Source organism: Dermatophagoides farinae, chromosome 8, assembly GCF_024713945.1.
Source record: "Dermatophagoides farinae isolate YC_2012a chromosome 8, ASM2471394v1, whole genome shotgun sequence".
NCBI classification, from domain to species: domain Eukaryota; kingdom Metazoa; phylum Arthropoda; class Arachnida; order Sarcoptiformes; family Pyroglyphidae; genus Dermatophagoides; species Dermatophagoides farinae.
This window is the reverse complement of record NC_134684.1, coordinates 2,803,280-2,820,720: the sequence shown is the minus strand read 5'-3', so window position 1 is coordinate 2,820,720 and position 17,441 is coordinate 2,803,280. Positions and strand designations below refer to the sequence as shown.

General features: G+C 27.6%; 3 protein-coding genes across 3 annotated transcripts; 1 reads left to right on the top strand and 2 right to left on the bottom strand.

Annotated features, from left to right (window-relative positions):
* Window positions 1-2,240: 2,240 nt before the first annotated feature.
* On the bottom strand, window positions 2,241-3,030 carry LOC124495698 (uncharacterized). The gene is made up of 2 exons (XM_047059126.2): window positions 2,398-3,030; window positions 2,241-2,306 (listed from the first exon to the last, which is right to left on the bottom strand). Exons 1-2 carry the CDS (start codon window positions 3,028-3,030, stop codon window positions 2,241-2,243), a joined length of 699 nt encoding a protein of 232 aa, XP_046915082.2.
* An 11,098-nt stretch (window positions 3,031-14,128) lies between these two features.
* On the bottom strand, window positions 14,129-16,023 carry LOC124491261 (uncharacterized). Its single transcript, XM_047053895.2, has one exon. It carries the CDS (start codon window positions 15,680-15,682, stop codon window positions 14,204-14,206), a length of 1,479 nt encoding a protein of 492 aa, XP_046909851.2. The 5' UTR covers window positions 15,683-16,023; the 3' UTR covers window positions 14,129-14,203.
* Window positions 16,024-16,050: 27 nt separating this feature from the next.
* On the top strand, window positions 16,051-17,215 carry LOC124495967 (DNA damage-regulated autophagy modulator protein 2-like). The gene is made up of 4 exons (XM_075733543.1): window positions 16,051-16,287; window positions 16,375-16,496; window positions 16,562-16,803; window positions 16,875-17,215. The coding sequence occupies exons 1-4, from the start codon at window positions 16,250-16,252 to the stop codon at window positions 17,190-17,192; spliced, it is 720 nt and encodes a 239-aa protein (XP_075589658.1). The 5' UTR covers window positions 16,051-16,249; the 3' UTR covers window positions 17,193-17,215.
* Window positions 17,216-17,441: the final 226 nt, after the last annotated feature.

The window sequence follows — 17,441 nt, the reverse complement described above, 5'->3', positions numbered from 1 at the left end:
TTGCCAAGTTTAAATCAATCGCTTGTATGTTTTATATGATCAGATATTATTTGAATCCAGGATGTGATGACGTTAATGATGATGATGATGATGATGATAATGCCAGTTGTTGTTGTTGTTGTTGTTGTTACTGATCAATCATATGGTCAATTGATGACGATGATGATGATGATGCAAGTTTGATCAGCATGGTGTTGATTTTTATCGATCAAAAATGAATGACTAGGTGCATGATGATAACAACAACAACAACGACGCCGACGACAAAATTGATGATCTTTGATTCGGTCAATATTTTTTTTTTCTTTGATTTAATTTACCATTTATATGAACGGGTTTCTTTGAATCATCAAATTATTATTTATGAAAAAAAAGTGATGATGATGGTGGTGGTGGTGGTGGTGTGAAAATTTTTTTTTCAATTTTTTTTTTCGCAATCGCCAGCTACTAACATCCGATCGATATTTTATGATAATAAAATCATACAGATATACAAGTTGTCTGTCACTATAGTGTGTGTTCGTCGTTCGAAATTATGTAATCAGTTCACATATTCGACATTCCCAATATAACCAGCGGGAAATATATGAAAATGATTTTTAAAATTAAAGAAAAAAAATATGATAATTTGATCTTCCTGGTTCTATCATCATTATCATCACACAATCATTCCAAAATTTGGATTAGATTTTTTTTTCGTTTGTGGTAAGGGGATTAATAGCCAAAACATTTAAGCTACAATTGCAAATGTTTGGCCTGTGAAGAAATAATGTGAGAAGAAATATCCCAAAAAATCCGATTTTTATTTCGGATTTCAAAAAGTGATAAAAACATGAAATGAATAAAAGGAAAATGAGAAGCAACAGAAATGTAAAATATTTTAAACAAAATTGCAACAAACCACCTTATTATTGAACCAAAAAACACCGATGCTGATGTGACACAATTTGACACATTGTGATCATCAATTACATCAGTTGTACCAAGTTTTTTTTTCTACTACTTTTTTGGCTATACCAATCATTCAAACGATTTTGTTTTGTTTTTTGTTTTTTTTATATGAAGCCTGCGGCCATTGTCATCCATCAAACTTATGTCATTTACCGTTATATATACAAGATTGTAGAGAAATAAATGAATAAATAAATAAATGAAAAAGAAGAAGAAGATAAAAAACGATCCATCTATCAATCATAAATCAATGGCTACCATCATCATCATCATCATCATCATTGGATTCATTGCCGCTCATATGATCATCGTCATGTTTTATATTTATTTTTCACCGAGATTATGAAATAAGGAAATCAGACAAAGACAACAACGAAAAAAAATGAAAAGAAATTGTCGTTTATTTTATTGTAAATATATAATGGCTACGTTGATGATGATGAATCAATTTTTAATTGATTCATAAACAATATCGCACCAATAAAATCATTGAAAAAAAGGGTGCCCTAAAAAAATTTTTCGGATCCATATCATTCCTAGTCTAGGATTTAATTGGAACATTTTATATAATTCCAGGTTTTTAATTTATATAAAAAAAGGAAACGAAGAAAAAAAAGCAAAATAATCAAACGCCTGACACACGATTGTAAACTACCTATTTTTTATTTTTATTTTTTTTGTTGGTAATAACAAAAATGTTCATTTGTACATGTGTTGGTGTTTTATTTTTCTATTTCGTTGTTGTTGTAATTGTTGTTTCTGAAACAAATGAAATGAAATGTGGTTGTTAAGTGCCAGTAAGTTGATCATATGTGTGTGTGTGTGTGTGTGTGTATACGTATGTAAAGAATGGAAAAACAAACGAAAAAAGAAAAGAAAAATGAAATTTGGTGACTAAACAATCAATTTTTTTTATGACGAATGTTTATGTGTGTGTGTGTGTGTTCACATTTTGTTCATTCTTCAAATGATAATTATTATTTCGTAATAATATCGTTAAACAATAGAATGAATGAAAATGTTTTTTTTTCTATCGACAACGATCGATAGAAAAATTATTTTCCCTTAGATCTAATTTCATCATCAATTTTCATCACTGAATTACGACATACAATTATCAATAATTCGAATGAATAATGGAGAAGGGGAAAAATGAAATTTTTCATCCAAATTTTTTTGTTTATGAACAATTTTGATTTCGAATAAGAAAAAAAATTGGCTTGATTTATAGTTTTATCGATTCATTTTTTTTAGTGACAAATTGGTGAAAAAAACATTATAATTTATTTTCATTTTAATTGAAAATAAATATGGCTAAATACGAATATAAAACATCCAATATACATGCCAATCATCTATGTTTACAGGTGGATAGAAAAAAAATGGAATGAAATTTAGAAATCAAAAATAAAAAAAACAATTAGTTAACCATTCAGATGTACATACATTAAAAATGACCAAATGTGTAATGGCACCAATCATGGCCAATCGAGGACCATAACGTGGACCACAAATAAGTCGTGAATAAAGATCTTCATATTTTGTTTTCATACAAATAGAATTTTTTCCATTGATTCCCTGTATAATTGGTATTAAATGTTTGGCTGGTCGATGTAATGAATTACTTTGAATGGCTAATGCTTCCAATAATGATATGGTCAATGAAGAATGAAAAATGGTCAACGAATAGATGAAAAATTCATCAGATCCTGTTAATGTTTCATTTAGAATCAATGTTGTAACACAAAGAACATTCCATGGTATACTGATGATAAAATAAATTAGAAAACTTTTAATAAATTGACCACGCCATGCTTTCATTGTAACCACACATATACGACCATGTTCCAAAATGAACCAATTAAGAAAATTATATATCGATCGATCTAATACAAATGTTTTGACTGTTTTCGGATTCATTCTTACATCATTGATCAACATTCTAGTTAATTGTTTACAATATTTTACCACCATTAATAATGTACGATCATAATCTCGAAGTTGAAATGCTTTTAATAATGTTGGTGATGATGCAAACAATACGAAAAAGAATCCCAATTGTAATACGGTCATGATCATGTTGCCAATTGTTATTACTTCAAACAATAAAATCATATGTTGCCATAATTTATCGATATGATATTCATTCATAACAATCTTATAATATAATATGGAAAACATGAAAACCGTTGGTCCTGTTATTTGAAAATTTTTTCACATGGATGAAATTTTTTCCAAATAAAAACATATATATAATTCTTACCAAGAAACATATGAATCTGATAGATGATTCCATCGATAATCAGATATGTTTTACAGATAAATATTCGACATTCTATAGAGAAATATAAATGTGTTCGTAAACGTTTTTCCTGTGCTAAACGTTTATTAATTTTTTCCATATTAAACCAATATGATAGTCTTGTTAAATGCCAGCCAATCCAATTTGTTAAATTTTTACCCAATAAATGATTATTTGATGAATATTTTTGCAAATTTTGTTGATATTTTAAACGTAATAAATTTTCCTGTTCTGTTTGTGAATATTCATATTGTTTCAGATGATTTGTATTACGTACAACAATATCATATGGTAATTGAAATGTCCATGAATCAGTTGGATTGAAATGAAAAACATATTTACCAAGAATACCTAAACCAGGCAATCCAAACATGAAGAATAGATATTGATGATAAAGATTTGGTTTATATTTTTTCACTAGATAACATATCGGATCATAACATGTATAATCAGTTGAATAACCAGTAAAATGAATGATTAAACAGATGATTATTCGTAATTGATAGTAAATCATAACACCAGTTTCATATCGATGTTTCCAGAGATAAAATTTTTTATTCTTCGGATGCATAATTTCTTCAAATTGACAATAGTAAAATTTTTTTATCTTAAGAAACATTTTTTCAAATGTTCCAAATGAATCTTACGATTGTAATGAACTGTGAATGATCATTAAACAAACTGAATAGAATACGTCAAACTTTACCTTGTTGTTGACAATTTCGGTAAAGTTTTCACTTGTTTTTCTCATAACATATCAATTTAAAATGTTTTCAAGAATTAAAAGAATTCATTTCTATGATGAGGAATAACCATTATAAATGCACGAATGTTTGTACAAAAAAGGTTTTTCTTTTTAAAATTTATAATTAATTCTACAATTATTTTCTCCAAATGGCCATTAATGTTTGTGGAAACTAAAAGTTTGTTTTATAGTTCGTCAACTTTTTTTTTGAAGAGTTGATTTAACGTGAATTTCATGTTCATTGTTCGGAACAGATCGGTATTTAATATAGAATCGGTTCATTATCATTCACTAGTTAACGTGGTCACTTGTTGTTTTGAAAAAATTGATTATTGAAAAACCAACACCGTATTCACAATTATTATGAGAGAGAGGTGAATCGATTATCATAGATCAATAATAGTGTATTTCTAGAAATTTTTTTTTTCAGTTTTAATTACTTTTCATGCAATTTTGTTTTCCATAAACAATATCAGCCAATCAATAAGTTGAAATTTTGATTCCTATCATATTGTTGTTTTTTTTATCATTCATTTTCATTTTGGAACTTTAAATATTTGTTATTATTATTCACACAAAAAAAAATTCTACCATTCTGGCAAAAAACAAAAATGCATACCTGATTACCAGCGCCACACACAATGAAAAATTATTTGTCATTTTCAATGAAATGGAAACGGTTGTTGTTTGCCAAAAAAAAATAACTCCAATTTGATAACAGTGGTAGCCGAAAATAGCGAAAAAAAAACAAAACAAAACCTTGTTGTTTTTGTTTTTTTTGATTCAAATCTTCATTCATTTAACCAAAATGAATGAAGATGACAAAATGTGAATGACAGAATCTAACAAGATTTTATTTTACTTTCATTTACAAAGTGAATTCAATTGATTCATTTTTAGCACTGCATTTTGTGATAATTGTCTAATTGTCATACCTATAGAGTATGTATACTTATATTTTTTATGGAAGACAAAAAAAAAGACTGTATGCACTGTTTCATGTTTTCTTGCCATAATCATTTTTTCTTTTTTTTTACTAATTGTCACACACACACACATCATGTCATAATGGATTAAATGCAATTCTTTTTTATATTCATAATCATCATCATGACTACCTGTCTGATTTGTTGTCGGATATGAATGGCAAAAATAAAAATAAAAAAAATGAAATGAAATTCCAGCGAAAAAAAAACATTTTGAATTATACATACCACATTTGCATACACATATAGATAGATTAATGTTTTCATGTTAATATGTAATATGTTTGTTTCTATGACGTATGGTGTGGTCATTCATTCTTCTTCTTTTTTTTTTTTTTTTGATTATCATATATGTTTGAAATGTTTTTCTTTTCCATTTTCTTTTTCTATTTTCTTTCTTTAACTAACCGCAATCACTGTTATTATTATTTTGTTTTTTTTTCAGGATAATTTGTTTTAAATTTCCCTTTTTTCTCTTACTTTTGATGTCATTATTGTTTGTTTTTTTTTCTATTTTCATAATAATTTTCATCATGTTTAGTTAGTTAGTTACTGTCTGTCCATGTTGACATAACAAGCAACAACAAGTGTCAAAAAAAAAAAAATTTTTTTTTGTCAAAAAGAAAAAAAAATGTACCTGTTTCCTTTGTTCATCAATATCAGCATCATATTTTGAGCATTTAACGGGAAACGCACATGCAAATAAACAAACAAAAAAAAAATTTTTTTTTCTTCTTCATTGAATGATTAACATACATACATGATGATTATATATATGACGATAATGGTGATGACTTTTAAATTTGAAATCAACAACAAAATTATTATCATCATTCTTCATCAACAGATGAAAACAACTACAACAACATGCCTCTATGTATGCCTCTCATCATCATCATCATCATTAAGATGATTGTGATTTTAAATCAATCAAAATCAATTATACATGATGATCCATTCAATCTATTTATTCATCTCTACAAAAAAAAAGAAACGAATTAGGCAATTTTACCATAAATCATCAATTTGATGTGTGTGTCTGTGTGTGTGCAATATCTGATTTTAATCCGATCAAACAACATGACATGTACACGATGTATGAGCCATAACAAATTTTTTTTTCACTCTCTCTCTCCCTTTTTTTTAATATTTAGTCGATCTATTTCATCTTATCGATCGAGTAAATAATTGAATAATTTGTTCAGATCATGTTTGTGTATATGGTCATTTCATATTCATTTATTAATGTATTCAGTTTTTATTTTGAAATAGAAAAAAAGCAAAAATTTCGATTCAATGCAGATATTTAATTCCAACATGTTAGTTGTGGTCGATGATGATGATTATTTATGCAATAGATGGAAAACAAGATAAAACAAAACTGAATCAAAACTCAATCAAATTCGACATTGATGATGATTTGATCAACTCTGCTTGTCTATTTTTGAATCATGGGCAAATGATGATTCTTTTCAATCATAATCGTTATCGTGATCGATATCAATAAATGTTGAATTCTTGAATTTTTGAATTTTTTTTCTCAGTTGCATTGGAATGAATTTTTTTCTTTTTTTTTTGGATATAAGATTAGAACATAAATATTTTGAATTCAAGTCAATCACTTTTGAAAAAAAAAAAATTGTTTTTCATCTCTACAACAACAGCAACAAGCAATTTGGATAATTTGACAGCTTTACAACATTCAATGATTGTTGTTGTTGTTGTTGCAAGAGAACATGGAAATGATTTGTAGACAAAATTTGTTTCTTTCAAACTTGTTTGATTTGATTTGCTGTTCCATCATTGTGATGATGATGATGATGATGATGATGATGGCGATGATGATGTGTTTCATATATCATTATGAATGTCTAATAAGTTTTGTCTGAAATGTTTGTTGTTGTCCGAACATTTATTCATTAATTAATTAAGGCCAAAAGAAAAAAAAATTTTTTTTCTTTTTTCACATCAATTATCTTTTTTTGATTTATTACTGACATGCATTAGCTGTTATTTTCTGTTCTTATATTTCCACAATCATCATCATCATTAGGATGAGTTTGTTGTGTTCATTTTGATTCAATAATAATAATTAGAAAATTTGAAAGGCAATTTATTTAGCCAATCTTATTTCTAGTCGATCACATAGGAAAAAAAATCTATTAAATTTCAAAACTAATATTCGAGCATAGATCATATTTTAGCCATATTTCATTCATTTATGCCTGTACCAAGATTGTAAACCAATTTGACAAACGATTGATATGATTGGCGATCATCATCATCATCGAATATACATTCGATCACCGAATCAAATCAAATCAACTAAGGCACATACAATTTGGGTAGATCCAATCAAATTGAATTTCATATTTCGATATATATTTTTAGCCTACCAATATCATTCATACAACAGAAAAAAACCTGTTGATTTCAACGAATATAGAACATAGGACAATACAAAATGGTTATATACGCCAAAAAAAAAACAAACGCATCTTCGAAACGGACATTCAAGATTAATTGATGCTTTACCAAACGAAACCATTTGTTAGAAAAACAAAAAACAAAATCCCCATAAATCTAATCCGATAAATAACCTGGACATTTGCATCAATGAAATATCGGAAAAATTCATTCCGAAAAGATTAATTGTTCGACAGAAAAAAAAGGAAGTGTGAGAAAAAATAAAATTTCCTGGAAAAAATTTTTTTTCTTTTCGATTGATTTTCAATCAATGTTCATATCATCATTTGGAATATATGATCAATAAAATTTTTTTTCGTTTTTTGTTTTTGCTTCTCCATTCCCCCCCCTCCCATTCACATCATGCACAGAGCAAAAAATTTTCCTAAAATTCACACACATGTTTATGGCTCTTATCATTAAATTCTAACCATTAATTAGTTGTTTATGGTAAAACTTAAATCATTGATGTTATATAATTAGTTGAACACGAGTTTTCATTGATCAAATTTAAGTAACAGTGCACATATGTCTATTGTGTGTATATGATGATCACCATAAACCACAAAAAAAAAACTTATTATTATTGCCGTGAACAAGAAAAAAAAATGATGAAATCGAAATTATTATTGGAAAGATGGAAATCGTGACATCCTGTTGTTACATTGGTCTAAACTTATACATATATATATGTGTGTGTGTGTCTTGTTTGTGAAGATAATGTTTGATGGAAATATTTTTTTTTTTGTGTTCCAGAAATAATAATAAAAAAATGTTTATTGAAAATAATGATAATTGGCCGATTTCCGATTTTGTTGATCCTGAAATTGCAAAAGTTTCAGTCCAAAATGATTTGATTCAATATTGAAAACAAAATAAAATCTAAATGATGATCCAAACATGTCAATCTTTTGGAAGATGATGTGGTCAATTTTTTTTTTTTGCTTTTTTTAAAATGAAAATTCCAAGTGATTATGATGGCGATAACGATCATCATTGGTCAACATCAAGGACAACTGCAAATTTAATTTTTGTTTGTTTGTTTGTTTGTTATCGCTAAACTTGATGGGATTTGATGATGATGTTGATGATGATTCTCCGCACAATGCAACAATGCAATCAACCTTGATCAACATCGACAAACATTTTTTGCAAACATTGGAACAATATCGATTATGAAATAATTTCTCTTGTTTTGTTTTATTTTTAAATTTAATCATTTAAATTTTAATACATGATCAATAGATAATAATAATTGGTTTGATTTGATGAATTTTCAAATCATGACATTTGAAAGATAAACGTATATAAGTAAGAAGCGTCATCATCATTCATCTATCATTATGATCATAATCATGATAATGTTTACAAAGATTTAGTGTGTGTGTGTGTGTGTAACCTTGTGTAATGATCCTTTTGTCTTTGTTTTCGTTTATTGTAGATGCCCAATTATGATTACCTGAGACACATAGTCCATTATAATTGAGAATATAATGTGTGCGTGTGTGTGTGTGTATGTGTTCGTGCAACACGCGTGTTGACAACATTTTTGAACGTCACTTATTTTCGTGTTTTTATTCCATAAATTACGAAAGATTTTTTTTTTGTTTCGTTTCACACAAACACACGATTATCAATCAATCAGATTGTTGTTCAAACAACAACAACAACAAAAATTTGAATCGATATGAACAAATTATTGTTTTGTTTTTGTCTTTGTGAATTCACACACACACACACAAGAATTTCATCACAAAAAAAATCCATTGTCCATCGTTGATGATGATACTATTTTCTTTTTATCATTATTTCTTATGGATATGGTTGATTTTAATCAATGTCAACATGAAAAAGTTTTTTTTTTGTTATTAATAATGCTAATAATAATGATGATGATGATGACGATGATGGAATTGGATTTGTATAGGATAAAAAAAATCCATGAAAACCATGTGAGGTCAAAATATTTGTTTTGATTGAAAGTGAAATTTGAATCATATTCTTTGTGGAAAATTAAACGGATAATGATTGTTTGTTTGTTTTTTTTTTGGTTGAATCTAAATGGGTGTTGTTGACCTTGTTTTGTTTTGTCGTCTCCAAATTTTCTAAAATTGATCCAATAAGACATATTCATGGGGAAAAATATCAGAATTTTTCTTCTATACACAACCAACTAATCCATCTTATAATCATCATACAAATTAGTTTTGATTTTTTTTTTCAAAATCATAAAAACAAAGTTGACATTCCAATGAACATTTAATCCAATTAACCTTTATTTATTTATTTTTTCTTGTTCATTGATCAATGATAAATCGGATTTCCAACAGTGACATTAAAAACAAGAAAATATTCGAGAGGAAAAAAAACACATTGAAGGTAAATGAAATTGACCACGAAATCATCTTTTTTTCCATAGCCATTTCACTTTATTTTTTTTTTGCATTAATTCATTGTCGTAGAAAATGAATTTTTTTTTTTCTTGTTAACAGAATAATAATGTATTCGTATTTTTTTTTGTTTTCATTTATTGTTGATTGCATTTTTGTTTTTCTAAATTTAAATGTTTCAACAGAAAAAAATGGCTGGCATTATCTGGGCATATAACAACGAAAACAAAACAAAGAAAAAACGAAAGTCAAAGTTGAATTAGATCTTTGAATCATATTTTTTTGTTGATTGTTGTCGGACGATTAAAAAAAAAAAAGAATGGTCAAATCTGTTTTTGGCAATCTTGTATCGTTTGTTTTTTTTTATCGTTGTTTGTTTTCGATTATCATTATCCATCAGTACACACAATGGCAATTTTAATATTTGGAAAAAAAGAGGCAACAACTAATTTTGGTATCTGTTTCATATATATATATATTATCATCATCATCATCTACCAGCTATCATTATAATCAAAGGCAGTACATTGTTGCCGATCTACAGAAGTTGGCACCGAAATCGTAAACAAACGCACAATTATGAACAAAAAAAAAATTGATATCTGAAAGCCGGTATTCAAATTCATCGTCATCATAATCAGTAAATGAAAAATGAAAAACAAAAAACAAAAACAAAAAAATGCAACAGGTTGTAAGTGGTCATTATTTCAATAGTTTCATCATTGTTTTCATTTATCTTTTACAAATATATATAATTGAAAAAAAGATGTGATCCCAAAAATGAAAGTAAAACAAACAAAAAAAAAAAATTGAAACCGTAGACAATATATGAGATACTCCACCAAACAATGACATCAAACATGACCAGTAGAGAAAGAGCAACGAGATAATTTTGGCATTAGTATTTACCACACAATCTTATGAATCACCAATCTGCATTCAATCTGATCAAAAATGGTAAAATTTGTTTTGAAAAGTACAGGATAGTGACCAATTAAAATTGTTATAATAAGAGATTGGCTATTTTCTCTTTTACAACAACAACATACACATACACACACAAACACAAACACAAACACAAACATGGATACAAATCATCATTCAAGATTAATATTTAGAAGTTGCAAAAGACAAGATAAAGAAGATCCCATTTGATCGTCAATTATATCGATTTTTTTTCTCCTTTCTTTTCATTTTTTATTCGATAAATAGATCATCATTATATAGAAATGATCAATTTGAAAATGATTATACAAAGTGTAATGATGATAATTGCGCTCGCACACACACACACACACACACACACAAATGTCTAGATTATATACATTGAAAAAAAGTGTTACGAAAATTGGAAAATTGATCCAAAATTAATGCCCACACGATGGCTGTTGGCTATGGCTGTAATACACACACACACACACACACACACACATTCACACACGGTTAATCGGCATTCAAATTATCGATGAAGAAGTGTTTTGATTTATCAAAAAGTGTGTGTGTGTGTGTGTGTGCATGTGTTGGTCAAATTATAATGAAGATAATGTTTTTCATACGACCGACCGAGATAATTTGAATAAAATTATCTGATTTGTTTTTTTTTTTGGTTTGGTCAATGATATCCTCTTGGTTTTTTTTTTGTTGAAATAATTTTTCAATAATCATCAACATTTAACATTGACAGAACAATGATTTTGTTTTCTGTCATCCTATGTACTGGATTTTTTGTTTCATTTGTCGTCTAAATTTGGATCTAGAATGATGAACCGATGAGTCGATTTGTGGGATTTTTTTATTTTATTTTTTGAATACAATACATCACAGACAAATATAAAGACAGGCGGACCGGCATATATTTGTCATCCATAACAGCAACAACAACGAAAAAAGAAGTTTCATGAGCCCTCATCATTATAGATTTTTTCTTTCTTCGAACTAGCATTCGATTAAAAATAATAACAGCTTTTTGATGATGATGATGATGATGATGATCAACTGGTAAGAATGATGCTGTTTTGAATCAATTTTAAAACTGTGGCTTGTCACTCATAATCCATAATTGTAGTTGATGATGATGGTTTACCTTCATTTTGAATTTTTTTTTTTTTTTGAAAATCTGAAACCTAAAATGGATTAAAATAATAACAGGACATTGACATATAGACAAGAAAATTTAAATTCTGTTCTAAAAATGAAATAATAATAATAACAAAAAAAATTTCGTTTCAAGGTAATATCATTGATTAATATCATGGATTCGTGTCATGGATAGATTGATTGTATTGTGATTTTGAATCATTCAAAACCATTTTTCGATCATCATCATCATAATCACCAAGAAGACAGGAAGGTGTTAATGATAAATATGACAACTATGTGGTGATAATGGATGAAAGAAAAACGAACAAAAAAAAAATTACATTTCAGCTCGACCATAACGGGAAAATTTTTTTTTTTCATTTTTTACTCATGTTGTCTGCCCATTTTGTTTTGTTTTCGAATTTTGGACATATACAAAAAAAAACTGATTGTTTCTCAAAATAGATGTATGGATTTCTTTTCTTTTTTTTTATTGGTCTGTTGGTGATTCAAATTAAAAAAAAAATTAGAAGAAAAAAAATCCATTCAAATCCACTCATATGAATCAAATTTAAATTCTGTGTAAAGGAAGTGGAACAAGAAATTGAACTGTAAGTAAAAAAAAAAAAAAACAAAAAGAAATGACACACAAAAAAATTCATTGATATTATTGAGGAAATTGTTGAATTTTTTCATCGCTGCCATTTTTTGATAGTATATTAGTATAAACAGAAAGAAAAAGAGAGAAAAAAAATGAAATCGAAATCGAAATCAAAATCAAAATTACATGCAAATTATGTTGTCGTTCTAGGAAATTGATGAAAAATTATTTCACTACTTGGCTAGCAGTAGCAATGATGTTGATAATTTTGTGATGAAAAAAAAAACACCAAGAAAGGCAATAAAAATACACACACAAACACACAAATTTCTACTGTTCATCACTACTGAAAGTTCCTTATTGTTTTATATGATGATTATGATGATGATGATGATGATGAATAAAATAAATTTAATCAAAACCAACAACAACACTATTGAATTCATCAGATAATAAGACACCCTAAAAAAACAAAAAAAAAAAAATTGCATATTTTCTTATTCACAAGGAAAAAAAACCATCCGAAAACAAATGTGTGAGAAACAACAACAACAACAACAAGACAAGACAACAGCTTCTATATTAGGTGTAATGAAACGAAATGTTTGAATAAAAATAAATAACGTACACCCACACCATTCATTATTGTTATTTAAGTACAAATTAAGTTTGAAATTTATTGCAGTTATTATACCAAAACAATAAAATTTACCAAACAAAATTAATCATCATCATCATCATCATGGCATGATCACATTTAACAAATATTCACTTGTAATGTATTTCAGAATAAAAATCATAAAAACACTACATACTCAAACACTATTAGTATAAATAATAAGATTATCAAGTTTTATTTTTGTTTTATTTTTCAATTATTATTCCCAAATACCCGACCGAAACGTATATCATCAGCACACAGTAGTAGAAATATTAGTAATGAAAATCATCATCATTTACTTGAATCTGTATTGAAATTTCATACCATTGATGTTGATATTTTAAACAGTCATTTATACTTTTTTTTTGTCATCAGTTTCACCATTTGTGGCAATTTATGTTATGTTCATATATATATATGTGTAATGAACATTTTATGCAAGGTTTTTCTCATATATTTTCATGGGCAATTTTGGGTTCAAACGTTTTTTATTCCAATCCATTGATTTTGTTGAATTATAGATTGGTTTTTCTTGTTTTTTTCCGCTAAATTCAACAGGTGATGAAAAATAAACACAAAAATCACAAAATATTGACAACAAATGAAATGGCCAATGACACACCGCATCAATGACAACAAAACTATTCATTCATCTTCGATTATTGTAGATAACAAGTCAAAAGATTGATTTCACAGAATTTATTAATTGATCTTGTGAAATGGACAGTGCGAAAAAAAGCTTGAAAATGCATAGAAATGGTTTTTTTTTCAAGAAAATACCATGTATGTGTACTACAATATTAATATGACGTATATGGGCGTAATATAGAAATTATCAAAGAAGAATGAAACAAAAAAATAATCATTTATCAAATAGATGCAATCTTTCTTTGTCGAAAGGTACCACTAATAGCTAATATAACAATATAAAGCTTACCATTCGATGATTTTTTTTTTATTATAGAAATAAACCCCTATACCTTTATAAATAGGGATAAAAATTTATATACAAAAATAATAAATTATAAACATTTATATATCAATAATAAAAATTCAAATAATTGCACAGGAAATTTTGTAATCCAAATCGGCAAGGTCTCTTCATGTAAAGATAAACCACACCGGTTCTCAATCTGGAAACGAGGACTCGCAAATCGTTGACAATAGCAAATTAAATGTATAGAATTTTGAGTATCTATTCCACACCAGCACGATGAGTCAGTAGAATACCCAATATTATATAAATAATGACGAAATTTACCATGTCCGGATAAAAATTGAACTAAAGTAAAATTTAGATCAATATAGTATGATAAACGATCATAAATAGACGGGAAGAAGCGTCTTGTAACACTTCCATCTCTACTTGTTTTCCAGCGATTATCCCAATAATAAAACATTATATTTTTCAAAAAATATTTTGCCAAGGAAACTGGACAAAAATCATACGAAATATAAGAGAGATTTGTAGCATCTTTTGCATGTTGATCAGCCAGTTCATTACCAAGATAGCCAGAATGTGAAGGTATCCATTGAAGACAAAAATGTATTCCAACCAAATTTAATTGAATACCATGAACCAATAAATCATTACTTTTACTTGAACAACAAGCAAGAAGAGCAGAATAAGAATCAATAAAGATTTTCGCGGATTGATTATTCCTTTTTAACCATTCAGATGCTTGATAGATTGCAAATAATTCAGCTTGAAAAATGGAACATGAATCAGCCAAACGAAATTTTAAAATATCAATAGATTGATTAGAATTAGCAGGAAAAATCACAACTGCACACCCAACATGACCGGCCAATTTTGAACCATCAGTATAAATATGATAATTGTGATTAAAATTACAAACATTATTTAAAAAATTAAAAGATACAGATGGATGGTGAAAATCCTCAACAGGCAACGTTAATTGAAATTTTAAATTTGATAAGTGATCCACTGGTAAACAATGTTTAATGCGATACATATTGGCAAGATAAATTATTCTTAAATCAATAGGTACGATATTTGCCAACACTAAAGAAGCTTCTAAAGAGATAGTTCGATATCCTCTTATTATTGACAGAGCAAAAATACGCTGAATTGATAATAAGCGAGATTTGACATTCGTTTTTGATAAAGAATAAAACCAGACAGGTGATGCATAAGTAATTAATGGTTCAATTGCATGTAAATAAATCAATCGTAGAACATCAAAACTTAGACCCCAAGATGATGCAAACTTCCTCCTTAACATGTTATAGATCGATAAAGCCTTGGATTTAATATATGAAATATGATCATTCCACAAAAGCTTGGAATCCAGAATAACACCAAGATATCTGATATTCTTCACAATGGAAATAGGAGAATTTTTAAAATAAATTGTAGGCATATCAAATTTTCTTCTTCTTGTAACAATCATAGCGACGGTTTTATTGGGATTGAAGGAAAGTTGATTTTGTATACTCCATGATTCCAACATTTTTAAAGCAATTGATATACGATTCATACAAACATTTAGATCATGATGGTCACAATACAAGATAAAGTCATCGGCATATGCTTGAAGATAACAACCATATGGTAGAGATAAATGAAAAATATCATTTACAAAAATGTTCCAAAGTAATGGTGATGATTTTCCACCCTGTGGACAGCCACGACGTAACGGTTTACATGCAACATAATTTTGAAGGGGTAATTTGACAAAACGATTTTTTAGATAATCAACAAAAATAAAATATAAATTCGGTGGAATGTTCAAATCACGTAATTTCGATTCAATAATATCAAAACAAACAGAATCAAAAGCAGCAGATATATCCAACGAAATAAAAATACCAAATTTCTTTTCATACCATTCGATGATGTTTGGCTAACCATTTCTAAATTACAATTCTTCAAGAATGGATCAAAACCAATCTCATTTGATAGTCGTAGAAGATTACGATAACGGTTTATCCACAACATCAATAACACCTGTTCCACATAATTGTCTTCCAACTATTATAGAAATTAAGCCTTATAAAAAAAACTTTATCATATTATTAAACGTTATCTATGGATTGCTCCTTTTATGGTTGGCTGTCTTATTCCATCATTTTGTTTACTCATGTATGTGTTCATAAATAATTGTGATGATGATGATGATGATGATGGTTATTAATTAAAAAAAAAATTTAATTTTTTTCCAATTATCAGATATGTCACCAAATTATTTAACGATAATTTACATCCAATTATACCATTGATCAGTGATTTAGGTGCAAAACCACCTGTTGCTGGCTATATAGCACAAATTTTTGATTCAATCGCAATACTAAGTGAGTAAAACAAAAAAAAAATTTCCTTTATCTTTATTTATTGAATGCCTTATTATTTCATCTAGATTTTATCACCGTTTGGGCTCGTTATAAACAAGTAAAATTTTACATTGAAAAATATTTCAATAACGTCGGTATCGGCATCAGTCAAAGGCTAAAACGAAACAATCGTTATTTTGCAATTTTTGGTTGCGGATATTCTCTCGGTGTAATGATATTGGGAAATTTTCGCAATACCGAACAGCCATTCGAACATGGTATTGGTTTTGTGGTTATGACATGTGTTCTAGGAGAAATTTTTTTTCAGGTAAATTTTTTATTTTATTTACAATACAATTTAATGTTTAACTTTTTTTTTCCATCATATTTTATGAATAGGCAAACATTTGTAATAAATTATATTCATTCAAACGTATTGAATCACAACCGGTTACAATACGATTCTGTTTTTGGCTTATCATTATTATTTTATTTATGAGTGGCGTTTTCATAACAATTTCTGTTTTAAAATTAGATTCAATATCACTTTGGTTGGACAATAATCAACGAATGAATTGGCAACCACATCAACCAGGATACATATGGTTTACAATGGGCACTTTTCTAGAATGGTTTCATGTTAATTGTTGTTCATTATATTTTTTTTCAATCAGTCATCGTATGCATTTATTCAAACAATGGCATCAAGTAAAATAAAAATTAATCCAATATACAATATATTTATATATTGCATTCTTTTAAATTTCACTTTTCAGAATTTAATTTCATGACGCAAAAAAAAAAACGCAGTAGAATAAAACAGTTTTTTACAGTTTATAAAAAAAGAAAAAGAAAAGAAAACTTGTTAGAATGTGTTAATATTCAAAACGATTGGCCAATATTGATTTACAACCGTTATAGCATTCAATCATTTTGATGATGATGATGATGATGATGATGATGTAT